Here is a 27,312-nt window from a genome sequence, read left to right as displayed (position 1 = left end):
TTTTCCCAGTTCAGTGTGAAAAACAAGTTAATGTTAAAGTGTCCTGTAACCTGATTGTAAGTATTCTGCTTTAAAAACAGTCAAAGCAGGCAGCCTGTGCAGCTGAGCCTGGAAATAGAGTCAGCTGTCAGGAATCATAATGCACTGTGATACACAGAATCAAAAGGCTTCAATGTGGATGTAGAAGCATATGAACAATCAACCATGAAAGATTTATCTATGAACTATAAGCCTGATAGTTTCAGTCACCTAAAATATCATGCACTTTTTTATATCACCGTTCACAATAAGTAAACAGGTGATGAGGGAAATGATCTTTTGTGCTGTCTTAACTACACTCTGAAGCCTCGCTCTGTCCTCCTTAGTGCAGCTGCTGTACCATACTGTGCTACAGTAGGTTAGCAGGCTCTCAATGAACGAGGGGTAGAAGGTCAGCAGCAGGTTGGAATTCAGCTTGTACTTCCTGAGGACCATCAGGAAGTGCAGCTGCTGTTGGGCCTTCTTGACGACCGCTGAAATGTTGTCTGTCCAGGAGATGTCAGCAGAGATGAGGACACCAAGGAACCGGAAGGCGTGGACCCTCTCCACACACTCCCCGTTGATGTAAAGGGGGGCTAAGTCAGTGCTGTACCTCCTGAAGTCGACAATGGTTTTGTTAGTGTTCAGTGTCAGGTTGTTCTCCGAACACCAGGATGCCAACTTCAGGACTTCCTCTCTGTAGGCTGCCTCGTCTCCCTTTAAGATGAGTCTGACTACTGTGGTGTCATCAGCAAACTTGATGATGAGAATGTTGTTGTGGGTCAAACTGCAGTCATGGGTGTAGAGAGAATACAGGAGGAGGCTCACCACACAGCCCTGTGGGGAGCCGGTGCTCAGTGTGCGAGTGGAGGAGAAATGAGGGCCGAGGCTTACAGTCTGGAGCCGGTTTGTGAGAAAGTCCTTTATCCAGGCACATGTGAGAGGAAGGAGGCCAAGAGTGACCAGTTTGGTGATGAGGATGTCCAGGATGATTGTATTGAAGGCTGAGCTGTAGTCCACAAAAAGCATTTGGACGTAGCTCTGCCACCTCTCTAGGTGACTCAGCACAGAGTGGAGGGCTGTGGCGATGGCGTCTTCTGTGGATCTGTTTGCGCGGTATGCTAGAGTGACCAACCGTCCTCTTTTTCCTGGACATGTCCACTTTTCATGTTCTGTCCGGGGCTTTCGGGGGGATTTTCGAGACTGATGAAAATGTCCGGGTTTTCCTATAGGCCTACATATGTATGATGTCATCTCCAAGCTGCTGCTTTCCAAGTCACTTTCTGCACTCGCAGACGGGACAGACAGCGTGCAGCAAAGCCCCTGGTGATGTTTAAAAGATGCCAAAGTGCAACTGCAGCTTTTCAGACAAACTGCAAAAGAAATTTCCCTCGTATCGTCCCGGTACTGGTAATTTTTCTCATACAGATGAGGCCTTGTTTCGGTACCCTTATTTAATTCCAGAGGTTTTTAAGTTGGGGTTTTTTTTTGCCCTTGTTGACTTGTAAAAGCCTATATGACATTTTTTATATCACCATTCATTAACCGCACAGAGAAGGCCTCATTTAAATATGTTAAAAATTTCTTTAAGTAAACATTATTGAAGTTCTTCAGTACTGGGCCAGGTGTCCTCTTCTTTGGAAATCAAAATATGGTCACCCTATGGTATGCAAACTGGTGGGGTCGAATTCTGGGGGGAGGAAATCCTTGATGTGCTGAAGTCCAGGGGTCGGCAACTTTCGGCTCCGGAGCCACTTGCGGCTCTTTAGTCTTTATACTGCGGCTCCGTGGTTTGGAAAAATAAATTGTAAAAGTATTTAGCTGCATGAGGGCCACAGAGCGCTAATCGTTCAGGCTGGAGACTTTTTTGGCACTGGGATGATTGTGGCTGATTTTAGACAGGATGGGATCAAATCAAATCTAAATTTATTTATATAGCACATATTAAAAACAACAAAGTTGACCATAGTACTTCCCAGTCAGTAAAAGCATAAGACAATTAAAACAAAACAATAAGAAAACATAGCAAGAAACAATAGGTGACAACACAACAAGCCAGATAACAGCCAACTAGTTAGAATCAAAAGCCAAAGTAAAAAGAGGTTTTATAATGGGATTTAAAAGACTGGATAGACTCAGCGGTACGAATATGAACAGGGAGGTTATTCCGGAGTCTAGGTGCCACAGTTGCAAAGGCCCGGTCACCTCTCAACTTCAGTCAAGACCTTGGATGTACTAGGAGCATCTGATTGGACGACCTTAGTGCTCTATTGGGATTGTACAAATGGAGAAGTGAAACTTTCTAGATCCTGGTGTTCAAATATGCCCCAGTCTGTCTGTGTGAAGCGGTCCTGTGATTTGAAGAGAGCATTTCCAGGTTGTAATGGTCTTTGTGGTGGGCCTGACACTGCGTCTGAGGGGGGTGTAAGGCTGGGAGAGCAGGAATGGTAAATGGTAAATGGTCTGTATTTGTATAGCGCTTTACTTGGTCCTAAGGACCCCAAAGCGCTTTACACTATACACAATCATCCACCCATTCACACACACATTCACACACTGGAGGGAGAGGTAGTTGGACTGACCGAGGTGGGGGGAGGGGTATGGCTCTATGCATGCTTGATGTTGGAGTAAACATGGTCTAGAGTGTTCTCTCCTCTGGTGGGACATTCGACATGCTAATAGAACTTTGGGAGCACAGTATTTACGTCGGCCTTAGTAAAGTCACCTGCAATTATGTGAACGCAGTCTGGGTAGGCCCGCCGCTGTTAACATGCTGGGAACTGATCTGATCTTTAGGCAGAAGTGCATGTATTTATCTGACACAACGCCTCTGACACGGTCCCTAAATACTGGAGCTCCTAAGTTCACGTGTGGGATCATGTAACCTATCACATGACTGTGGGGAAAGCTTGAACGTGGCTTTGTTCGGCTTTTTCTAAATTACATTTTCTTCTGCTGAAATGTAAACTTTAAGCGGTGTTTTTGTAAAATACATTCACAGCCCCTAACGCTGACAAAACAGCGCCCCCTGTTGTTTTTCGCTTTAACGTTTTATAAACTGCAGACATGTAAACGTCATGACGCAGCGGGCGCAGGGGGAGTGGCCTAACACCCGGTAGTAAAGTGCAGTCATCAGACTGAGTGAAAACAACAACATCAGCTCGATGTTTGCGTGACTCTCGCGGAAGCTTCAGCACCTTTTTCCTGCCGTTTCCCCGGGGGAGAGACAGCCCTCGCACGCCGACACTCCGGCCTCTGTCCCGCTGACTCCCCGGCCTGTGTTCCCCTGAGTCCCCGGAGGAGGGCCTTCGGCAGCGGGCAGAAATGTGGATCCACCCGGAGGAGGTGCTGCTGGCCGGGGCTCTGTGGGTGTCCGAGCGGGCGAACCCGTTCTTCGTCCTGCAGAGGAGGAGGGGGCACGGCCGCGGAGGGGGGCTCTCCGGTGAGCTGGTATTTCAAACATTAGTTCTGCGGCAGATGGAATAATCGATTAGTGATCGATAAGCTGAAACTTGAAGATCCGGGGGTGTTTGCTGTTTTGTACGGAAGCGTAGAGCTGCCACCCAGGCAAAAGAAAAATACAAGTGTATCACGTTATAACGTGAAAGGTTTATTGTTCTAACAAGATACTTTTCCTGTTTGTACAACATACTATCATGTTTGTACAATATAATATTTATATTGTACGAACGTGATAATTATGTATATTGTAATAACGTGATATTATGTTGTTCAAACGTGAAAAGTATCTTGTTAGAACAATAAACCTTTCACGTTATAACGTGATACACTTGTATTTTTCTTTTGCCTGGGTGGCAGCTCTACGCTTCCGTAGTTTTGTGAGTAGGTGATCTGCACGAGCAAAGATGGAGGCAAAGTTTGTAAATGGCCTGTATTTGTATAGCGCTTTTTTAGTCCCTAAGGACCCCAAAGCGCTTTACACAACCAGTCATCCACCCATTCACACACTGGTGATGGCAAGCTACATTGTAGCCACAGCCACCCTGGGGCGCACTGACAGAGGCGAGGCTGCCGGACACTGGCGCCACCGGGCCCTCTGACCACCACCAGCAGGCAACGGGTGAAGTGTCTTGCCCAAGGACACAACGACCGAGACTGTCCAAGCCGGGGCTCGAACCGGCAACCTTCCGATTACAAGGCGAACTCCCAACTCTTGAGCCACGATCGCCCGTGTCTACAGGGTAAAAATGCGGTTTGAACTTTAGCACACATCAGCAAATTTCCACGTGATTGAACGTGATGCTGTGCAGCTAACCCTAACCCGGAGATCACCGTTAGCTCACACAGTGCTGTAAAATAACTGCCCGTCTGCCGTACCAACATGGCTGCTGAGTGACCTGCACACTCAGCCCACATGCTGCTGTCTGTTAGATTTAACTGTGTGGATGTGTCTGAGGTGGAGCTTCTGCAGATTGTGTTCATTCATGCTGTGCAGAAAGTGACTTGCAGTTCGAAAACCAGCTGACAGGAAGTATGATTCATGGTCTGACCGCAGGATGCAAGAAAGGTCCTCAGGGGTCAGCTGACAGGAGTGTTTACTGTCCCGGTAATCGAGTTTGTTGGGTTGAAAGGTCATAGTGTTTTTAAAGGAGTGGGGGTGGACAGGTGGGAGGCCTGTTCAGCATATCACAGGTGTCTCATGAATTGTTCATAAGTGGCTGAAAGCATGGAGATGAAATGGGAAGATGAGCAGAGATGCAGCGAAACAAGAACATATACAGGGCTGGGGTGGCGGGTCGTTTCATCATCGCAGCAACGTGAGGAAGAAGGCCCACTGTCCAAGTGAAGGGTAAAGAGAAGAATCCGTCAGCTTCAGGAACAGAAAGGTTAGAGTTTAAAAGGGCTGAGCAGCTGTGGTTCAGCCTGCAGGACGACGAGGAGGAGGTCTCACTGATGCTGCCACAGGGAGGTGCAGCAAAGCTTCACATGGAGCCAGAACATGGAGGAACAATCAGAGGTGAAGACCACACAGCAGCAGAGACCCACCCTGAGCTGAGGTGTGTGTGTGCTCAGTGTGGAGAGGATCCTCCATGATGATCTTAATGTTGCAATTGGTTTAATTTGTAAATGAAAAGAATCTGTGGTCGGGGGCGCTGGTTTGACAAGGCTGCAGTAACGCCCAAGACGACCTGGGGCAGGTGATCAGGGAGAACAGGTGTGTCGCCCTGCACTGTATGTGTAGCTGGCTCAATGGGAGACAATGCTCTCATAGAACGATGAATTCATATGCACGGTATAACTAATTAAAAATTTTGAGTTTTTCAAAATTACGTTCAGCTGGTGGACGTGTACATGAGGTCACCACTGAAATGCTGAAACGATGTGTCAGAGTAATGACCTGGATGCTGCTGGGAGTTGGTTTAAGTCATTAAATGAATTATTTAATAGGTTTTCAGGTGCGAGTCCACCTGGGGAACCAGAGCAATCAGGGCCAGCGATTGTAGCACCATAACAGTTTGACAGAGGATCAATCAGGTGTGACTTGCACTTGTAGTTAAATCGCAGGGGGAACCATGATGTTAGACTAGAGATGTCTTTCAGCTCTGTGACTGTCTCTGAAACTCGGACCGACTCGGCTCTGACGTGTCCGAGCTCTGCCTTCAACAGCTGTTCAGTCAGAACAGAACAAATAACTGTCTCCCAAAATCAGAACCATGAAGGTCTGGAACAAGAAATGCTCTCTGATATGGTCCAAGTCCAGAACACCTTCAATCCAAACACTGATCAGATCCAGATAACTGCCCAAGTTGCTTCACCTGTCTGTCTCTGTGCAGGTCTCCTGGTTGGGACTCTGGATGTGGTTCTGGACTCCAGTGCCCGGGTAGCACCATACAGGATCCTGCTGCAGACTGCGGACTCTCAGATCTACTGGAACATAGCTTGTGGTGAGTGGACCTCGTCGAGCTACGACCGTGAATGCAGAAAATGTCATTTCTGGTCATGTTTACAGGTAAACGTGTAGAAACACAAAGGCGGGAGTCATAAAGCAGAGCGGCGCTCCGATGCAATGCGCTCGGGTTGATGCTTCCAGCAGTTTAACTTGCGGCCTTCGACCGCTGCTGTTAAAGATCTCTAACATAAGAAGTTGCTCGTCATTTTGGTGTGACAGTCACCATCCCAGAGGTGAGGAGACTTTCTGAGCCAGCTCACCTGCTGCAGAGCTTTTTCAGTCCAGTTTTATTTAAGAAGTGTGAAATCTCAGTAACAGCTGCCTGGAAAAAGCTTCATATTGTGAGGTAAGAACTCCACAATAGCTCGACGATTAACAGGTGTATTTTCCCCAAAGCTCCTGTTGGCTGGTCTGTTCCCATGTTGGCTTCAAAAGCATGTTTGTTTGTGGTGTCAGTGCTGCCGTCACACTGTCACATGAACGCCGAGCTCAGTGATCACTGCCTCTGAGAGCCTCCAAAGAGTTCTGATGCATGAACCTCTTATAATGACCTGGAGGTCACAGTGGACTGTGACCTCAAACAGATGGAGAACATTTTGTCCTCAGTCTGCACAAAATATCTGCTGCCGTCGCTCGAAAGACCTCTGACTGGTGAGGGGGAGGATGTGACCTCTAACAGAAACTCACAAGTTCATCGTCACTGAGGTCGACACCATGGGCTGAGGATGTCTCCTGTCCAAAGATTGCCCAGATTATCCTTAACTTGATGATATCATAGTGGCTGTAAGCATGTTGGTTAATTTAGGTTAACATAACCGTGACTCTGTGGTCCAGCTCCACTTTACCAGCTCGGGCTAAGATCTAAATCATTTCACAGATTTGTAGTTACCTGGTTAGCTCACCTGCAGCGTTCCTGGTGGACGGCGCTAATCTAAGAAGCTAATATGAATTTCACTGAAGAAAAGGTCGTCGGCTTTCATTTGTAGTTTGCGTTCTTTGTTTTTGCGTAATGACATCACAGGCACTGATTGGCTGATTGTGTCAGGTGTGTAACATCTAATTGTGTCGTGTGAGAGGAGCCACCTGGTTAAACCCTCAGCTGTGTCTTGCAGGTTCATCTAGGAAAGAGATCACTGAGCACTGGGATTGGCTGGAAGCCAATCTCCTCCAGACCATCTCCATCTTTGACAACGACGAAGACATCACCACCTTCGTCAAAGGAAAGATCTCTGTATGTCACCTCCTATTTGTTCAGACTGTCTGTTTTTTGCTGTGTGCTGCTGCTGAGTGATGTCACTTCCTGCAGGGCATCATCGCGGAGGAGAACCGGTTAAAGCCCGGAGAGGAGCACGAGGAGGACAGCGGGAAGTTTCGGGAGGCAGAGTTGAAGATGAGGAAGCTGTTTGGCATGCCTGAGGAGGAGAAGCTGGTGAATTATTACTCCTGCAGCTACTGGAAGGGCCGAGTGCCACGACAGGGCTGGCTCTACCTGTCCGTCAACCACCTGTGCTTCTACTCCTTCCTGCTTGGAAAGGAAGGTACGAGCAGCCAATCACAGGCCAGCATTTAGTCTTGTTTTTACACTGAATGCTTTGTTGCTTAAAGCTCAAAGAGAGAGCTCAGACATAAAACAGCTGGATCATATACACCTGACTGAACAGCAGAGACCAAAGTTAGAGGATAAAGTACTCCTTTTTCTTCTCTTGTTGATGATCATGACGTGAAGGAATCGATTCTGTGGGCGTGTTTTACCAAGATTTGATATAAAACAACCAGGGCAGAACGTTTGAGTTGGTTCAGATAGATCATAAAAACGACTGCATCCACAGGAAGTGCTAAGGTTTGTGTCTTGTGTGGCTTCAGGTCTTACTCAGAATCAAGGTTCTTGCACATTCTTTCTTTGTGTGAGGTTGGTTTGAGCTCATTCTTGCCTCCATCTCGCCCACACTTTGATATCTGGACCTGGTTTCTTTGATTTTATCAGCTGTAGCTTTGTCCCCAGAGGTCTTCCAGGTTCTCTTGGGTTTGGATCAGGACTCTGGGTCAGCTGTGAGGATTATGTTGTAAAATAACTGTGTGAAGGAACGGACCCTGCTTCAGAGTAAGACCTGAAGCCACGGGCGACCGTGGATCAGGGGATTGGGAATCGCATCTGTAACCGGAAGGTTGCCGGTTCGATCCCTGGGCTCTCTGTCCTGGTCGTTGTGTCCTTGGGCAAGACACTTTACCCTACTTGCCTACTGGTGTTGGCCAGAGGGGCCGATGGCGTGATATGGCAGCCTCGCTTCTGTCAGTCTGCCCCAGGGCAGCTGTGGCTACAACCGTAGCTTGCCTCCACCAGTGTGTGAATGTGAGAGTGAATGAATAGTGGCATTGTAAAGCGCTTTGGGTGCCTTGAAAAGCGCTATATAAATCCAATCCATTATTATTATTATTATTATAAGACACAAACCTCAGCACTTCCTGTGGGTGCAGTCGTTTTTATGATCTATCTGGACCAACTCAAACATTCCGCCCTCACTGAAGGTTCTCCTCACATCATATGTTCCCCAGCCTTTCTGGTCGTTCTCTTGATCGTAGAACGGGTCAGTGCAGAACATACACGCATCCATTCATTTCCTATCTTTTTTTATGCTTGTGTGCGTTTGAGTCACGGCGGCAGCAGCCTAAGAAAAGTTTTCCAGTCCTGCCTCTCCCTGGCCACTTCCTCTCTCTTATCCAGGGGGACACCGAGATGTTCCCAGGCAGGGGTGGTCCTGGCCTGTTTGGTGCCCTGGGCGAACACTTTCTCTATGCCATGAGTCCCACTCACAGAGAGTTGGGGAATGGCTGCAATCATAGCATTGTAACATGGTGACAGATGTACCCTTAGGCCCCCTCCTCGATTCAGATGGTCTTTGCTGGCCCTACTTATGAATGTTGTTTCAGGATACATAATACCTGCCATTATCCAAAGACACATCTGCTTACCTGTGTCTGACCTTCTCTTGTCCACCTTCCATCAGTAATTTTGCACTCCAGTATTAACACAAACCCCACAACATAAACTAATAGACCTACACCTTGGATAGGGTCTTTCTTTCTGGGATTGCACACAACCCAGGAAAAGTAATTTATGCTTAATGGACTTGGATTGACAACATAATGAATGAAATGTGCACTATTCGAAAGCACCCCCCTCCCCCGACTTCAGTGCAGCAGCAGCAGGCGCCCCGAGGGCCCTCGCGTTCATTTTTCGTGTAATGTGTGTGAAAGAATTTAGAAAACGCAGTCGAATGCCTTCTCCAAGTGCACAAAACACATGGACTAGATCGCCAAACTCCCAGGCACCCTAAAATATCCTCCAGAGGATAAAGAGCTGGTCCAGTGTTCCACAACCTGGACAGGTACTACATTTGATGGTCGGGCTGTCCTCTCAAGCATCCTGGCACAAAACGTCCAGTGGAGGCTGAGGAGTGTGAGGCCCCTGAACCTGATGTCCCCCTTCTTGTGAAAACTCCCAACCCTGTCCCTAGCAGGGGAACTTTTGATTTCTCCTTTGACCAATTTGCCACAGGAGACCTTATCAGGGGGATGGAAACCCACCACAACTGCGAACATTATATTTGTCTCATGTCACTGTTGTGTTTTGGGGCTTTCTTTGATATCCCAGAAATCATCCTCTTTGAACAACCAGATTCAGGTTGATCTCTTCATGTGAACAAACAAAAGTGAACAAACTTTTACAGATTACAGGTAACTCACCTTGGAGTCCAGGGAGTGCTTTTAAATACCTTCTATCACTCTGTGGTGGCATCTGTCATTTTTTTACAGTGTTGTATGTTGGAGCAGCAGTTTATCAGCGGCTGAGAGGAAGAGGTTGGATAAACTCATCAGGAAGGCCAGCTCTGTTCTGGGATGCACCCTGGACCCAGTGCAGGTGGTGGGAGACAGAAGGACTCTGGCCAAAATAACATCTCTGATGGACAGCCTCCCACCCCATGCATGTAAATGTTGCTGAACTGCAGAGCTCCTTCAGTGACAGACTGCTGCGTCCTCGATGCATGAAGCTGCAGATCCTTCCTCCCTGCAGCTGTCAGACTGTACAATCAGAACTGCTCCCAACAAACATAGATGTTTACATCAGTGCTGTAACTGCACTATTTTATCAAGCGATTCACACTAAACCTGGTTTGCCTCTTATCTGTATTTAATTTAATTTAATTTAATAACGGTACAGTACTCTGTTTTTGGTAACCATTGTCCTTGATGTAAATATGTAAATATGTTTCTCTTCTTGTGTTTGTTTGTATACCTGTCTTTCTGGCTGCTGTTACATCCAAATTTCCCCTTGTGGGACAATTAAAGGATTATTCTATTCTATTCTATTCTTGACCAGGTAACAAAAACTCATTGTCCTTCAGGGTCTTTTGTTTTCAGATTTAGGAGAACCTTGAATCAGAACTAGTAGTATGTTGAAAATGTCAGAAAACCTAGGTTTTTCTCTACTTTTGGTCTCTACTGTAGAAACCCGTGCATTGTCTTAACCAGCTCTGCGTGTTGGAGCTTCTCCCAGCTGTCTTTATGTGTGAGAGGTGGGGTTTAGAAGCATTCAGAAGTTCTTTGTTGATGTCATCCTGTGACCTCTGACCTCAGTGACTCTGGTGGTGCCATGGACCGAGGTGACGCGGCTGGAGAAGAACGCCACCCTGCTGTTTCCAGAGAGTGTCCGCGTGAGCACTCGCGACACCGAACATTTCTTCTCAATGTTTCTCAACATCAACGACACCTTCAAGTTGATGGAGCAACTCGCTAACATTGCCATGCGCCAGCTGCTCGACAACGAGGCATTTGCTGCCGACCTGTCGCTGCCCAAACCCAGCAAAACGTTGAAGAACGTCTCTGCGCTGAAGAGGTGTCCCTCTGTTTGCACCAGACGGGTTTCTTTTCCTTAAGTCTGTTTTCAGCGCACTCTTGGTTACCATCAACATCTCTCTCTTGTCTGCAGGGATCTGGACGCCCGAGCGAAGAACGAGCGATACCGGGCGATGTTTCGGCTGACGCAGGAGGAGCGGCTTGACGGACACACGGACTGCACCCTGTGGACGCCGTTCGCAAAGATGCATGTTGTCGGACAGCTCTTCATCTCCAACAACTACATCTGCTTCAGCAGCAAAGAGGAAGACCTGTGTCAGCTCATCATACCCCTCCGAGAGGTGAGCTGGGTCAGCTGGTGCTGCAGGAAGTAGATGAGCTGTGGTCAGAGGTCACATGATGGCTACAACATCACATATTACAGAGTGTTGCAGATGAACACAAATACTTTCATACTGTGGTCACTTTACCCATCGTCCTCTGCAGGTCTCCATTGTGGAGAAGGCGGACAGCAGCAGTGTCCTTCCCTGCCCTGTCTCCATCAGCACCAAGAACAAGATGAACTTCCTGTTTGCCAACCTCAAAGACAGGGACTTCCTGGTCCAACGTATTTCTGACTTCCTGCAGCGAACCCCAGACAGCTCGTGGGGTGACACCAACCCGCTGTCTCAGATTAGTCACTCGGTATGTCCATCACAGCTCGTACCATGGTTCAGCTGCTTTCACAGAGTCCTCATGGTTTTGTTCTTGTCCTCAGGCGTCCTCCTCCGTACCCCCATCTTCTTCTCCAGGTTCTGAGTCCGTTCAGAAGGCACGCCATTATCACCCTGGCCTACCCACAGCCATCCAGGGTCTCCTGCAGCTCTACCACCGAGACGACCCAGAGGACCTGGGACCCAAAGCCGTGAGTACAGATCCGCTCAGTACTCAGCAGTACTGATCAGGCAGTCCTGGTACTGATCTCATTTCCTCCCTCCTGCAGATGAGGGAGAAGATGAAGGAGGAGTCATGGAACATCCATTTCTTAGAGTTTGGTCGAGGCGTCTGCATGTACCGGACTTCCAGAACCAGAGAACTGGTCCTCAATGGGATCCCAGAGCGCCTGAGAGGGGAGCTGTGGCTGCTGTTCTCTGGTTCGTGTTTAAGCGTCATTCAATTCAATTCAATTCAATTTTATTTATATAGCGCCAAATCACAACATAAGTCGCCTCAAGGCGCTTCATAGATACAGAGAAAAACCCAACAATCATATGACCCCCTATGAGCAAGCACTTTGGCAACAGTGGGAAGGAAAAACTCCCTTTTAACAGGAAGAAACCTCCGGCAGAACCAGGCTCAGGGAGGGGCGGCCATCTGCTGCGACCGGTTGGGGTGAGAGAAGGAAGACAGGATAAAGACATGCTGTGGAAGAGAGACAGAGGTTAATAACAGATATGATTCAATGCAGAGAGGTCTATTAATACACAGTGAGTGAGAAAGGTGACTGGAAAGGAAAAACTCAGTGCATCATGGGAATCCCCCGGCAGCCTACGTCTATTGCAGCATAACTAAGGGAGGATTCAGGGTCACCTGGTCCAGCCCTAACTATATGCTTTAGCAAAAAGGAAAGTTTTAAGCCTAATCTTGAAAGTAGAGATAGTGTCTGTCTCCTGAATCCAAACTGGAAGCTGGTTCCACAGAAGAGGGGCCTGAAAACTGAAGGCTCTCCCTCCCATTCTACTTTTAAATACTCTAGGAACAACAAGTAAGCCTGCAGAGCGAGAGCGAAGTGCTCTAATAGGGTGATATGGTACTACAAGGTCATTAAGATAAGATGGGGCCTGATTATTTAAGACCTTGTATGTGAGGAGCAGGATTTTGAATTCAATTCTGGATTTAACAGGAAGCCAATGAAGGGAAGCCAAAACAGGAGAAATATGCTCTCTCTTTCTAGTCCCTGTCAGTACTCTTGCTGCAGCATTTTGGATTAGCTGAAGGCTTTTCAGTGAGTTTTTTGGACATCCTGATAATAATGAATTACAGTCGTCCAGCCTGGAAGTAATAAATGCATGAACTAGTTTTTCAGCGTCACTCTGAGACAGGATATTTCTATCCTGTCTCAGGATAGATGCGCAAATGGAGGAAAGCAGTCTTACATATTTGTTTAATATGTGCGTTGAAGGACATATCCTGGTCAAAAATGACTCCAAGGTTCCTCACAGCGTTACTGGAGGCCAAGGTAATGCCATCCAGAGTAAGAATCTGGTTAGATACCATATTTCTAGGCTTTTCAGGGCCGAGTACAATAACCTCAGTTTGATCTGAATTAAGAAGCAGAAAGTTAGCGGCCATCCAGGTCTTTATGTCTTTAAGACATTCCTGCAGTTTAACTAATTGGTGTGTGTTATCTGGCTTCATGGACAGATAGAGCTGGGTGTCATCTGCATAGCAGTGAAAATGTATGCGATGTCTTCTAATGATACTGCCTAAGGGAAGCATGTATAATGTAAACAGAATTGGTCCTAGCACTGAACCCTGTGGAACTCCATAATTAACCTCAGTGTGTGAAGAGGACTCTCCATTTACATGAACAAACTGGAGTCTATTAGATAGATATGATACAAACCACTGCAGTGCAGTACCTGTAATACCTACAGCATGTTCTAATCGCTCTAATAGGATATTATGGTCGACAGTATCGAATGCTGCACTAAGGTCTAGCAGGACAAGCACAGAGATGAGTCCACTGTCAGAGGCCATAAGAAGATCATTTGTAACCTTCACTAAAGCTGTTTCTGTGCCGTGATGAACTCTGAAACCTGACTGAAACTCTTCAAATAAACCATTCCTCTGCAGATGATCTGTTAGCTGTTTGACAACTACTCTTTCAAGGATTTTTGATATGAAAGGAAGGTTGGAGATTGGCCTATAATTAGCTAAGACTGCTGGGTCTAGAGTAGAGATGGCACGATACCACTTTTTTATGTCCGATACCGATATCATAAATTTGGATATCTGCCGATACCGATATGAATCCGATAGTGTTTTTTTAATCAACAAAACTGTTTTTTAAAATATCTTGCTGCATTTTGCAAGTCTGAAAGTTCATACTCAAGTTTAAAACAACAACTACACTAAAGCTATTCTGTTATACCTGTATACAAAAAAAATATTTCATAGTTCAGCAATACTGATCAATCTAATAAACTTAGACCTACACCATCCTCCCTATTCTGGTATTTTAAAGAGTACTTAGCGTAAATATTAAGCAACCTAACTAATAGGGTTCCAACTCCCAGCAACAACAAAAATAAATAAATAAAAAATAGGGAACTACCCCTCACGCGCCACCTCATGATGCTTAATCGACGTAATCAACCTTAATTTGATGCAGTGTGAAAAAAAATGCACAGAAATCAATTATTTTTCAAGAAATATTAAATAGATTCAACATCTTTCTTCAACAAAATTGCAGACTGCACAGATGGTACCTTCCCAAAGGAAAAAGTACTATAGCTTACTAGGGTATATATATTAGACTTAATAGTTACTATATACAGTAATTGACTTCTATTCATTTTACATCAAATTAAAACTTTGGGTGTCAAATAATTATTTATTAAAAGCTAGACATTTTAAATGAGAATAAGAAAGAAAAGTATGTCTTTGTGCCCCCTTTTCCCAGTTAATGCCCTATCGGCCCCCCTGGGTAAACTTTGCTAGATCCGCCCCTGCACAGTTACCAGCCGTCAGCTACATAGAAAAAGATCCTGGTGTAGAAAGTAATATTAAATAAATTGTAACAACAGCTTATCAAGCTTAAACGTGCTGCTGTTGTTCAGCCGCTGGTTTGCTCTTTCTGGCGCAAAGTGGACCAAAAACAAACAAGAGAGACTCGTGACAGAAAAGCCGATCAGCTGATCATTAGCAGTTTCACGATTGAAGTAGCAGCCGGAGAGCGAGAGGCAGTCGCTCGTTAAGCTTAACGTGGGAATGCTTTACAAACATTCAGAGATGGACTTACACACTTGCTTTACTTCTCTCGGGGATAACTTTGTCGGAGATGAAATGCCGGGTTGCTAGCGAAGCTCCAAATGCTATCCAGACCACCACAGGTCCGCATGCCACAGCTGCTCTATCACGTGATGCATACTGCTCCGACGTGCTAACGTTCTGAGGTGAGTTACGGTGTGTTGCAAGTTTTGTGAGGTGCTTTCGTGATATTTAATGGATCGGATTACCTTTTTTATTTTTCTCCGATATCCGATCCAGTAATTTAGGTCAGTATCGGACCGATACCGATACGTAATATCGGATCGGTCCATCTCTAGTCTAGAGATGGCTTTTTGAGTAAAGGTTTAACTACAGCTAGCTTGAAGGCCTGTGGTACATAGCCGATCATTAGAGATAGGTTGATCATATTTAAGATCGAAGAATTAATTAATGGCAGGACTTCTTTGAGCAGTTTTGTAGGAATGGGGTCTAAAAGACACGTTGATGGTTTGGAGGAAGTAATTATTGAAGTTAACTCAGAAAGATCAATTGGAGAAAAAGAGTCTAACTTAACATCAATGGTACTAAGAGTAGCTGTAGATAATATTACATCTGTGGGATGATTATTGGTAATTTTTTCTCTAATGATAAAAATTTTATTTGTGAAGAAGTTCATGAAGTCATTACTAGTTAACGTTAAAGGGATTGTTGGCTCAAAAGAGCTCTGACTTTTTCTCAGCCTGGCTACAGTGCTGAAGAGAAACCTGGGGTTGTTCTTATTTCCTTCAATCAGTGACGAATAGTAAGATGTTCTGGCTTTGCGGAGGGCTTTCTTATAAAGCAGCAAACTATTTCTCCAGGCTAAATGATGATCCTCTAAATTTGTGACACGCCATTTCCTCTCCAGATTACGAGTCATCTGCTTTAGGGTACATGTTTGAGAATTATACCATGGAGTCAGGTACTTCTGATTAGAGACCTTAGTTTTCACAGGAGCTACAGTATCCAGAGTCATACGTAGTGAGGAGGTAAAATTGTTAACAACATAATCGACCTCTGTTGGGGTAGCGTTCAGATAGCTGCTCTGCTCTATGTTGGTACAGGGCATTGAAGATGATAACAGTGGGTGGATTATATTCTTAAACTTAGTTACAGCGCTTTCAGAAAGACATCTACTTTGATAAAGTCTACTCTCCACTGCTGTGTAATCAATTATTGTAAATGTAAATGTTATCAGGAAATGATCAGACAGGAGAGGGTTTTCAGGAAACACTGTTAGATGTTCAGTTTCTATGCCATATGTTAAAACAAGATCTAAAGTGTGATTAAAGTGGTGGGTGGGTTCTTTTACATTTTGAGAGAAACCAATTGAGTCTAATAACAGATTAAATGCCATGTTGAGGCTGTCATTTTTAGCATCTACATGGATGTTAAAATCACCCACAATAATTATTTTATCTGAGCTCAGAACTAAATCAGATAAAAAGTCTGAGAAATGAGACAGAAACTCTGTGTAAGGCCCAGGTGGACGATAGATGATAACAAGTAAGACTGGTGTCTGAGTTTTACAGCTGGGGTGGACGAGGCTAAGCATCAGGCTTTCAAATGAATTAAAAGTCTGTCTTGGTCTTTCATTAATTAACAGGCTGGTGTGAAATATTGCTGCCACACTGCCCCCTCGGCCTGTGCTTCGAGATTTCTGGTAGTTAGAATGACTCGGGGGTGTTGATTCATTTAAACTAACATAATCATCCTGCTGCAACCAGGTTTCTGTATGGCAGAGTAAATCGATTTGTTGATCAATTATTAAGTCATGTACTAACAGAGACTTGGAGGAGAGAGACCTAATATTTAATAATCCACATTTCACTGTTTTACTCTTTGGTTCAGATGTGGATACTTTGTTCTTTCTTTGTAATTGTTTATGTTTAAGTTGTTTGTTGCTGGTTTTTAGTTTGTTTTTTGTCTGTTTGGGAGCTGACACAGTCTCTATGGAGATGGGTTTTTGGGGGGGTAGCAGGAGGAGAGAAGCTGCAGAGAGGCGTGTAAGACTGCAACTCTGCTTCCTGGTCCCAACTCTGGATAGTCATATTCAGAGTTGGGACCACGAATTTCTGTTTATGCTCATTTTCGCATACTCATCTGTCCTCCCGTCCATCCAGGAGCGCAAAACGAGATGGCAACCCACCCTGGTTACTATGGTGAACTGGTGGAACAGGCCATGGGGCTATGCTCATTAGCTACTGAGGAGATTGAGCGCGACCTTCACCGCTCGATGCCTGAACACCGAGCCTTCCAGAATGAGATGGGCATTGCCGCCCTGCGCCGCGTCCTCACCGCATACGCCCACCGCAACCCGGGCATCGGATATTGCCAGGTACTCCCATAAAGCAAAATGAAACAGAAGCGTTGTGTTTCCCCATCAAGCTCAGCCGGGTGCCTGAAACAACCCCCTGACACAGCTGATGACGTCTGCACTAACATGATGTGTAAGGCGTCCTGAGGTGGTGTCGGTTTGTTGTTTCTGACCTTCTGTCTCCTCCACCAGGCAATGAACATCGTCACCTCTGTCCTGCTGCTCTACTGCACCGAGGAAGAGGCCTTCTGGCTGCTGGTGGCGCTGTGTGAGCGTATGCTGCCCGACTACTACAACACCCGAGTTGTAGGTCAGTAGAAGGCAGGATCACAGCACCAGAGTAGATCCATCCTCTGGTGGAGACGGGTCTGAGGAGTCCTCCTTAGGCTTGGGGATAGTGACGTGGTTTCCGTATGTCCTGCAGGGGCGCTGGTGGATCAGGGGGTGTTTGAGGAGCTGACCCGGTCCTTCCTCCCCCTGCTCTATGAACACATGCAGGAGCTGGGGGTCATCTCCACCATCAGCCTGTCCTGGTTCCTCACCCTCTTCCTGTCTGTGATGCCCTTCGACAGCGCCGTCCTGTTGGTCGACTGCTTCTTCTATGAGGGCATCAAGGTCATCTTTCAGGTAGGAGTGCTGATGGACCCAGGGACACCCACAGATCCATTATTTTGGATGTGAATGAGATTGTGCTATAGCTGAATGACTTCCAGTCTCTAAATGTACCCGCAGGTGGCGCTGGCTGTCCTCCATGACAACATGGATGCCCTGCTCTCCTGTAGCGACGAGGGAGAGGCCATGACCATCCTGGGCAGGTACGAGTCCAGAGCCAGAATCGGCTCACTCCGAACTGTTCTGTGTACACCTGAGGAATAAATCCAACTTGTGTTGCAGGTACCTGGATAATGTGGTCAATAAACAGACGGTGGCTCCGCCCATCCCTCACCCGCACGCCCAGCTGACAAGTGGAGACGAGCCGTCGCCTGAAATCGATGTCTTTGACCTCATAAAGTCATCGTACGAGGTGATGCCAGAGTGGTGGTGGTGGTGGGGGGGGGGGTCACTAAGCTTTCTCACTGGGATAAATTCAGACGGATGACGTGAAGGTCAGAACCTAGAAAAACAGACTACTTTATGTAGACAGCCAATAAAACGATCAGAGCTCTACGTTGTGACTGATGTTGGAAACGTAAATGTTTTCTAATATTTAATGAATTATTCCGCCTTAAGAACACGCTGCATGCTGCCTTTGAGCTGCACGTTAGGTCTTCACCCAGAGCTGCAGGAGGAAGGGCCACAAACCCCACAGAGTCAAATACACAGGGAGTACAAGAGGAATAAAGGACGATATAAATCACAAAATTTTTACATTTTCTGTAAATTCTGTGAATTTCAGGCAGCTCAACTTGTGTGAAGTGTTTCCAGCTGGGCGTTGCGTACCTGGAGTCGAGTGTTTTAATTGAAACGATACATTTTTAGACATAAGTTGTAACGGCCGCCGTTTTCTTTGTGAGTGTTTCTTACACGGCGTGCTGCGGGGAAAAGCCTGTTCTAACGTTTGAGTCTAAGGTTTATTTTTTTAGCACCTGGCGGCTCTTTTTACTTCTCATTGTTACGACCCGGCTCAAAAGCCGCAACATAAAAAAAAGGAGATGAATAACAGAGTGTGGGTGAGAAGAGGTTTCATCCTAAAATGGAAAACCAGGTTGGCTAAAATGGCTGGTGCCACCAAGGCAAAGACTAGTGCACTGCCGGAAAGCTTGCCTCAGGTATGCTTTTATCCACACCTGACTAGGTGTGGCCAATTAGCACCAGCTGAAAACACTGAGACGATTAAAAGCTGCAGAGGGACGTAACATCTCCTCCCTTAAAAGGGTTCCTCTAGGACCCTTAAATTTATTAAAAGCCCCTCTGAAGCCTTCAGTTCCTTGACCCACAAACCTGGAATAAAAGTTAAAGCTAACAGAAGCAGTGTTCACGTTATAGTTGGCATCTCTAAGCATGGATGGGCATGAGGATTTGAAGTTGCCACACTGAACAGACAAAAAGTAACATGTGACCAACACAAAGGAGCACAACAGTCACAAACCCAAAATGATTACCTGATCTGCTACAACACAAAACCAGAAGTAGCAACAAATAATCACAACTAAGTGATCTGTTGTCTCCACCACACAAACAGTCACATACAAGTGGCCCTATACCACAACAAGTTACTTTAATCCAAAAAGTTCAGTAAATCAAGCACACCAGTGACCAACCACAAACTGGAGAGCTATGGCCACACAATGATCACATCAAGGGTGGCTCAGCACCCCACAGTGTTATTGCCATCACCTGGCCAACAACACTCACAAGTGATCCAACAAAATAGCCATATTCCCCACAACACTAAAAGGTCACATCACAAAACACTCACCTCACAAGGATCTCATTAGCATCCATCAACACTGACATATGCACACACATGGCGTACACACAATGCCAACTTAAAAACAGCCTACCTGCCTCAGCTACAGACCATAATCAAGAATGGTCTCAAACCTCCTACCAAGTTTGGTGCCACTGATTTACTATGTGCAACTCCCATCCTAAAATGCTAAAAAACAATAAAACTTTACCTGTCTAGTCTTCAGTGGTGTACCGGGCTCGAGGCAACTTTAAACGCAAACTCAAGGATAGGCAGCAGACCGGGGTACAGTCTCCCACCAAACCCTGAAGCGTACCCCCACCCAGGATAGCCACCAAACACAATAAACTAAAACAATAAAGCAAAACAACAAACAAGTGCTTCGATGGAAGGGCAGCACAGCCACCCAGCTGAAACACACTAACTAAAGGGAGTTTGCACAATTACAGTGACCACCATCACTCACCCACTTAAAAGCAAAACAAACTGACATTCAGTCTCCACTAAAATGTCCAAATATCCCGGACGAGCCCCCACTTATGTTACGACCCGGCTCAAAAGCCGCAACATAAAAAAAAGGAGATGAATAACAGAGTGTGGGTGAGAAGAGGTTTCATCCTAAAATGGAAAACCAGGTTGGCTAAAATGGCTGGTGCCACCAAGGCAAAGACTAGTGCACTGCCGGAAAGCTTGCCTCAGGTATGCTTTTATCCACACCTGACTAGGTGTGGCCAATTAGCACCAGCTGAAAACACTGAGACGATTAAAAGCTGCAGAGGGACGTAACACTCATCCATAAACACTCTGCATCTTTCACGTGATTCAGTTTATTTTGAAAAGTCTCAACAGGATCTTGAGCTTTATTGTGAAAGGTTTATGTGGAAAATAAACAAGCGGACATGTGATGCGGTTACCGTCATTGTTGCTAACGACAACGCATAAAAACAAGCACTTCTGTCTGTAGTGTGGTTATATTAAATATAAGAGAACTTTAAAGAAAGAGAGAGCTTTAAGAAATTAATATGGCCACTACAGTGACCATCAAAATAATGAACAAATATTGCCGTAAACAGTTTATTTTGCGACACCATGAAACAAACGATAGCGTAAAATGAAACTATCGACGTTTTTATATCGTCATCCGATACATATCGTTATATCGAACAGCCCTAGCGGCCAACACATCAGGACGGTTAGCCCCGTGGGGTCCACCTCCACACTAAAGCTTTAGTGCTGCTTGAGCGAAGCGATTCTCCAGGACTTTTTCATTTCGAAAGCACAAATAAAATATTCACCGTTAACTTAACTGGCTGAAAGTCAGCTGTCACATTAAGGGCTGTGGTTGTGACCTTTCAATATGAAGCATCTTAAGGCCACTGTTATTGTGATTTGGCACTGTGTGAAAAAACCTGAATCGAAAATAGAGTTGAATAGATGACGGTCTGCACCTAGGCAGAGACCCTCAAACACCAATGTTGGGTTTTTGTACTGAACATGAACTACAGTGGGGCAAAAAAGTATTTAGTCAGCCACCGATTGTGCAAGTTCCCCCACTTAAAATGATGACAGAGGTCAGTAATTTGCACCAGAGGTACACTTCAACTGTGAGAGACAGAATGTGAAAAAAAAATCCATGAATTCACATGGTAGGATTTGTAAAGAATTTATTCGTAAATTAGGGTGGAAAATAAGTATTTGGTCACCTCAAACAAGGAAAATCTCTGGCTCTCACAGACCTGTAACGTCTTCTGTAAGAAGCTTTTCTGTCCCCCACTCGTTACCTGTATGAATGGCACCTGTTTGAACTCATCATCTGTATAAAAGACACCTGTCCACAGCCTCAAACAGTCAGACTCCAAACTCCGCCATGGCCAAGACCAAAGAGCTTTCGAAGGACACCGGGAAAAGTATTGTAGACCTGCACCAGACTGGGAAGAGTGAATCTACAATAGGCAAGCAGCTTGGTGTGAAAAAATCAACTGTGGGAGCAATCATCAGAAAATGGAAGACATACAAGACCACTGATAATCTCCCTCGATCTGGGGCTCCACGCAAGATCTCATCCCGTGGGGTCAAAATGATCATGAGAACGGTGAGCAAAGATCCCAGAACCACACGGGGGGACCTGGTGAATGACCTGCAGAGAGCTGGGACCAAAGTAACAAAGGTCACCATCAGTAACACACTACAACGGCAGGGAATCAAATCCCGCATTGCCAGACGTGTTCCGCTGCTGAAGCCAGTGCATGTCCAGGCCCGTCTGAAGTTTGCCAGAGAGCACATGGATGATACAGCAGAGGATTGGGAGAATGTCATGTGGTCAGATGAAACCAAAGTAGAACTTTTTGGTATAAACTCAACTCGTCGTGTTTGGAGGAAGAAGAATACTGAGTTGCATCCCAAGAACACCATACCTACTGTGAAGCATGGGGGTGGAAACATCATGCTATGGGGCTGTTTTTCTGCCAAGGGGACAGGACGACTGATCCGTGTTAAGGACAGAATGAATGGGGCCATGTATGGTGAGATTTTGAGCCAAAACCTCCTTCCATCAGTGAGAACTTTGAAGATGAAACGAGGCTGGGTCTTCCAACATGACAATGATCCAAAACACACCACCCGGGCAACAAAGGAGTGGCTCCGTAAGAAGCATTTGAAAGTCCTGGAGTGGCCTAGCCAGTCTCCAGACCTCAACCCCATAGAAAATCTGTGGCGGGAGTTGAAAGTCCGTGTTGCTCGGCGACAGCCCCAAAACATCACTGCTCTCGAGAAGATCTGCATGGAGGAATGGGCCAAAATACCAGCTACTGTGTGTGCAAACCTGGTAAAGACCTATAGTAAACGTTTGACCTCTGTTATTGCCAACAAAGGTTATGTTACAAAGTATTGAGTTGTATTTTTGTTATTGACCAAATACTTATTTTCCACCCTGATTTACGAATAAATTCTTTACAAATCCTACCATGTGGATTCATGGATTTTTTTTTTTCACATTCTGTCTCTCACAGTTGAAGTGTACCTCTGGTGCAAATTACTGACCTCTGTCATCATTTTAGGTGGGGGAACTTGCACAATCGGTGGCTGACTACTTTTTTGCCCCACTGTATTGTTGGGCTTAATGCACCCAGAGTGGACTGTAAAGCTCTGTGGGTGGTCTAACAGTCCACACTACCTGTTGAGAGCGGCGCCAAACTGACTGAGTCTTTCTCGTTCCCTACACGAGCTGATGGATCTTCCTCGGCAGGTTGATGAGCAGGTTTGGTGGTGCAGGAAGGATGTTTGTGATGAAAGGCGTCCTCTTCTCTGAGGTAACTGCAGCTTCTTCTTCTCTGTGCAGAAGTTTGGCAGTCTGCGCTCTGATGTCATTGAGCAGATGAGGTTCAAGCAGAGGTTAAAGGTCATCCAGTCCCTGGAGGACACTGCCAAGAGAAGTGTGGTGGGTGTTTTCACGAGCTTATACAGCGCGTTAATGAAGACATTGAGCTCACAGGTGTGTGTGTGTGTGTGTGTGTGTGTGTGTGTGTGTGTGTGCGCGTGCAGGTGAGAGCGATGATGACGGAGTCAGCCTTCAGTATTGAAGAGCTGGAGGAGCTCTACTGTCTGTTCAAGGTGAGTTCATGTTTGTTACACGGTTCCTGTGCTGACCTGATGTTCAGGTGTGAAATAAACCAAAAACATTTTTTCACCAATTCTGTTAGAAAGTGTTTCAGCAAACAGGACGAAACCTCCTCATCGTCCTGCAGGCTGATCCAGAGCTGCTCAGCCTTTTACACTCTAGTCTTTCTGCTCCTGGGTACTCTGAGTTTGCTCTGTGAGACAGCAAGCCTTCTCGGAGGGTCTTCCTCACTTGGCTGTATGCTGTGATGAAGGAAAGCACCCCTTCCCACGGCCTTTTGATGTTCTTGTTTCTGCTTCTGGACCAAAGTGTTGATGTGTCCTTTCCCGGTGTTCTCGTTGTTCCTGTCTAACAGTAGCTTCCATCACGTCTGATTACTTATGAAGAAATGTAGGTGTAACCCGCGCCTGTTTATCAGACAGGAAGTGACCTTGTTTTTGTGTGACCCTGCAAGAGTCAGAACTTCATTTTTTCCTTTTTCAAATCTGTTCTGTGACGTAAACATAGCTCTACCTGTATGTTCAAGCATGTTACTGCCTCTAACCCCGCCTCCTTTTTTGTCCATTCTGCCGATCCAGTCCAAACACATGACCAGCTGTTACTGGGGTTCCAGCAGCTCTGCCGCTGAGCGTCACGATCCCAGCCTGCCGTACTTGGAGCAGTACCGCATCGACCCGCTTCAGTTCCGTCAGCTCTTCGTCTCGCTCGCTCCCTGGGTCTGCGGAGGGCACAACCCAACCCTGTCGGCCCGCCTCTTCAGGCTGCTGGACCAGAACCAGGATGGGCTAGTCAACTTTAAAGAGTTCATCACCGGACTGAGTGAGCCCAGATTACAGCCTCAGATTACGTATTACATATGCAGATCATAGATTAGTGATCCAAACGAAAGATTACAGATCTAGATTAGCACTTCAGAAAATAGATTACAGATCGACAATCCAAAGTACATATTATATATTACAGGTCAAGATTAGAGCTTCAGGTTACAGAGCTCCACAGGTCTTAGTGTGTATGTTTTGCAGGTGGGATGTATCACGGGGACATGACGGAAAAACTGAAGCTACTGTACAAGCTCCACCTACCTCCAGGTAACACAGCTCACCTGTACAGGTGAGTGTAACCCTGAATCATGAGATCAGCTCTTCCTTATTCTGCACTGATCTGGTTTTGGTCCTGATGAATTCTGTAACCCGCTGGCCGTGACGTCAGAGGTTCCAGCCTTTACACTGTCAGATTTTTGGAGCCAAACCCAGCGTGGTGGACCAGGTGTGAATGGGGTCGAAGTCGGGTTTTGGGTCTCTGTGGGGTCTCCTGGTTTTGAAGGGTGGTAAATTGAGAGCTGGTGAGAACTGAATGGATCAAAGACTGAACCACAGGTGGAGAACCTGCGACTCACCTGCTGCTTGTTTGTTTTAGCTCTGTGTCCAGAGGAGGCGGAGTCTGCTCTAGAGGCCACGCAGTTCTTCACCGAGGAGGAACCTCGAGGTACACACACACACACACACACACACACACACATCTGTTGTCACTTCCTGTTAAAATGGAGTTCTTCCTCCCTGCTGTTCAGAGAGGATCCTGTGGTTGTCGGTAATCGTTGAGTCTGCATGAAGCTTAACTCAAACTGATCAATCTGCATGAACAAACCTTGGATTAACACACCTGAACATTTCACTCTGCTTCTCCTTCCTCTTTTCCTTCTTCCTCTTCCTGTGATGTTTCCTTCCAGAAGCTTCCTACTTCTCTGATCAGAATGCATTGCGGCAGCAGGAAGTGACACCAGGTTTGTGTCTGTTTGGTTTGAGGGTTAGGGATGTTACTCTGCTGCCAAGTTATTCTAATGTTTTTCTCGTGTTTTTGTGATGATGATCATAACATTAGCAGATAATTTGAAAATTTCTGGCTAAGCTATCAGGTGAATTCCTCAGCGTTAGCTAAACTTAGAAGACCGTCAGCTCAGGATTGAATTTAACCTGGAAAATGAGGTCATGGTGACCTCATCCATCTTTAGACCGTCTGTTCCATTCTCACATTTAACCCCAAAGTTTGATAATGAGGATGATGATGATCTCTATCTGAACAGGTGAGGAGCCAAAAGATGGAGACAGTGAGGAGAAAAAAGGTAACTTGACCTCCCTGACTCGAGTCTTTAAGGAGGAGGAATCACTCTGAGGCTTGGCCCAATCGTTTGACCCCTGACCTTTGGTCTGTTTTAGAGGTGAAGGACTACAGGTACTACCTGAGGATGTGGGCCAAGGAGAAGGAGACCAAGAGAGAGACCATCAAAGACCTGCCGAGGATGAACCAGGTGAGAATGTGAGGTGTTACACCGTTTTTTTACAGACACAAGTGTGACACCCAGGTAGCAAGGATGGTTCAAACCAGGTATCTAAGGGGGTGTTAAAGGCAGCGTGCACCTGGACAGGTCGCCACAGAGAGACTGATTAATTTTAATAAAATTAAGTAATTAGTGTTTTTTTTCTTAGTCCTGGTGGGGAGAGGAAGCCACAAACAAGCATACAAGTAAAATATCCTGTACAGCTGTGTGTCTGTTATTGTATATATTTATATATATATGTGTGTGTGTGTGTGTATGTCTGTGCGTGCAGGAGCAGTTCATTGAGTTGTGTAAAACTCTGTACAACATGTTCAGCGAGGAGGCTCTTGAGCAGCAGCTCTATCACGCCATCGCCACGGTTGCCAGTTTGCTACTGCGCATCGGTGAAGTGGGCAAGAAGTTCAACAACGGCACCAAGAAGCGCGAGACCACGCCACAGACCTCGCTCTCTGCTCAGACGTTGCCCCACAGCCCTCAGGGGGAGGAGGAGGGGCCTGGTCACGGGGCGTCTGGTGAGTCCGAAGTGTGCCGAGCTCTGGCTGACGCCCAGCTGGAGGTGGTGGCGCCTCAGATGTCCGACGAGGAAACAAAAGATGATGCGTCAGTGTCTTCATATTCGGTGGTGAGTGCCGGCTCGCTGCAGTGCGAGGATATCGCTGAGGACACGGTGCTGATCAGGGGCGGCGAGCAGAGGCAGGGTAGCGTGTTGGATACGGATTGGTCGATCACCTTTGAGCAGGTGTTGGCTTCGATGCTGACAGAGCCGCCGCTTGTCGACTACTTTGAAAGGAAGAGGGACATCCAGGCCAAAATGGCCGCCTGCAAGGCTCAGCGGGCAGTGGAGCGCCAGATAAGCTCCGCCTCCGACCATGAACTCACGCGGCATTCTACCTGAGCACCTCCCTCACCTGTCCATGTGCACCATACAGGTAACCGATGTAATCAGCTAAGTGGATCATGGGACTGGAGCCTCTCTGATGATGTTACAGTGACTCTGATTGGCTGGCGGGTCCTGCAGACTAAACTTCCTGTTTCAGTGTTTCAGATCTTATCGATTAGAGACAATCTGATCAATCAATAAGCGCATTGATCTGTTAAAGGTCTACATTTCCTTTAGATGTTTCACAATAAAAGCCCTTATATTGTGACTGAGGTGTTTTACTGTGAAGGAGCTGGAGGAAGTGTTCCACAACGCTGTATAGATCCATCTTTTGAATTATTCATTGATCAGCTCCTGTGTCTCTGCAGGACCAATCAGTGAACAGGAAACAGAAACCGATAAATAGTTGGCGAGTTCCCCTGTAGAAGACTCAAACACATGTGAGTTGCATCAGACTTTTATTGTGAAATAAAGATTTATGATCAGTACTAATGGTTTATAATCAATAACGATGAAGACGCCATATTTCACCAGGTGTGTTTACACCTGGACTCTTACTTTGAAGCCTTGTTTGTTCTCTCCACTGCCTGTGTGATGACATCACTCTGTTTGTGATGATGTCATCGTGTTTTTATGTGTTTGACCTGATTTTAAACTCACTGTGTTGATCTGTTGTTCTAATAAATACTGGAGGAAGTTCTTACGCTGCTGTGTCATCTTTGAGAAATATGTCATCATTTAAAGGGTCGGTGCAACATATGACAGGCTCAAAGGTCAGAGGTCGTCTCGTGCTTCATCGTCTTACTTCAGGGCCCTATTTCAGGAAGCCGGTTTAGTGGAAAAACTGAATAAGTATACCCTGAGTTAACGAAAACTCTGGGTTTTCGGTTTCACAAAGCGAGTTCAGCTGAAGCCTGAGTGAGTCACTATGACGACACACTCCGTGAAGCTAACCTGCCC

General features: G+C 46.1%; 1 protein-coding gene across 3 annotated transcripts; it reads left to right on the top strand.

Annotated features, from left to right (window-relative positions):
- The first annotated feature begins 3,114 nt into the window (after positions 1 to 3,114).
- On the top strand, positions 3,115 to 27,055 carry tbc1d9b (TBC1 domain family member 9b). Of its 3 annotated transcripts, none has more exons than XM_026185763.1 (23): positions 3,115 to 3,460; positions 5,814 to 5,924; positions 7,042 to 7,160; positions 7,236 to 7,467; positions 10,565 to 10,823; positions 10,917 to 11,124; positions 11,270 to 11,467; positions 11,541 to 11,687; positions 11,766 to 11,916; positions 16,918 to 17,132; positions 17,304 to 17,421; positions 17,536 to 17,738; positions 17,844 to 17,926; positions 18,006 to 18,135; positions 22,859 to 22,957; positions 23,062 to 23,130; positions 23,716 to 23,956; positions 24,160 to 24,225; positions 24,554 to 24,622; positions 24,867 to 24,917; positions 25,218 to 25,256; positions 25,351 to 25,442; positions 25,744 to 27,055. In XM_026185763.1, the coding sequence occupies exons 1-23, from the start codon at positions 3,343 to 3,345 to the stop codon at positions 26,365 to 26,367; spliced, it is 3,642 nt and encodes a 1,213-aa protein (XP_026041548.1). In that variant the 5' UTR covers positions 3,115 to 3,342; the 3' UTR covers positions 26,368 to 27,055. The 3 variants fall into 3 exon arrangements, with proteins under 3 accessions (XP_026041548.1, XP_026041540.1, XP_026041558.1); XM_026185755.1 differs by having other exon boundaries at positions 24,864 to 24,917; XM_026185773.1 differs by lacking the exon at positions 24,867 to 24,917.
- The last annotated feature ends 257 nt before the right edge of the window (positions 27,056 to 27,312 follow it).

The sequence above is a fragment of the Astatotilapia calliptera genome, chromosome 2, assembly GCF_900246225.1.
Source record: "Astatotilapia calliptera chromosome 2, fAstCal1.2, whole genome shotgun sequence".
NCBI lineage: Eukaryota > Metazoa > Chordata > Actinopteri > Cichliformes > Cichlidae > Astatotilapia > Astatotilapia calliptera.
The sequence above is the reverse complement of the archived record's forward strand: the minus strand, read 5'-3'. Positions and strand labels throughout refer to the sequence as shown.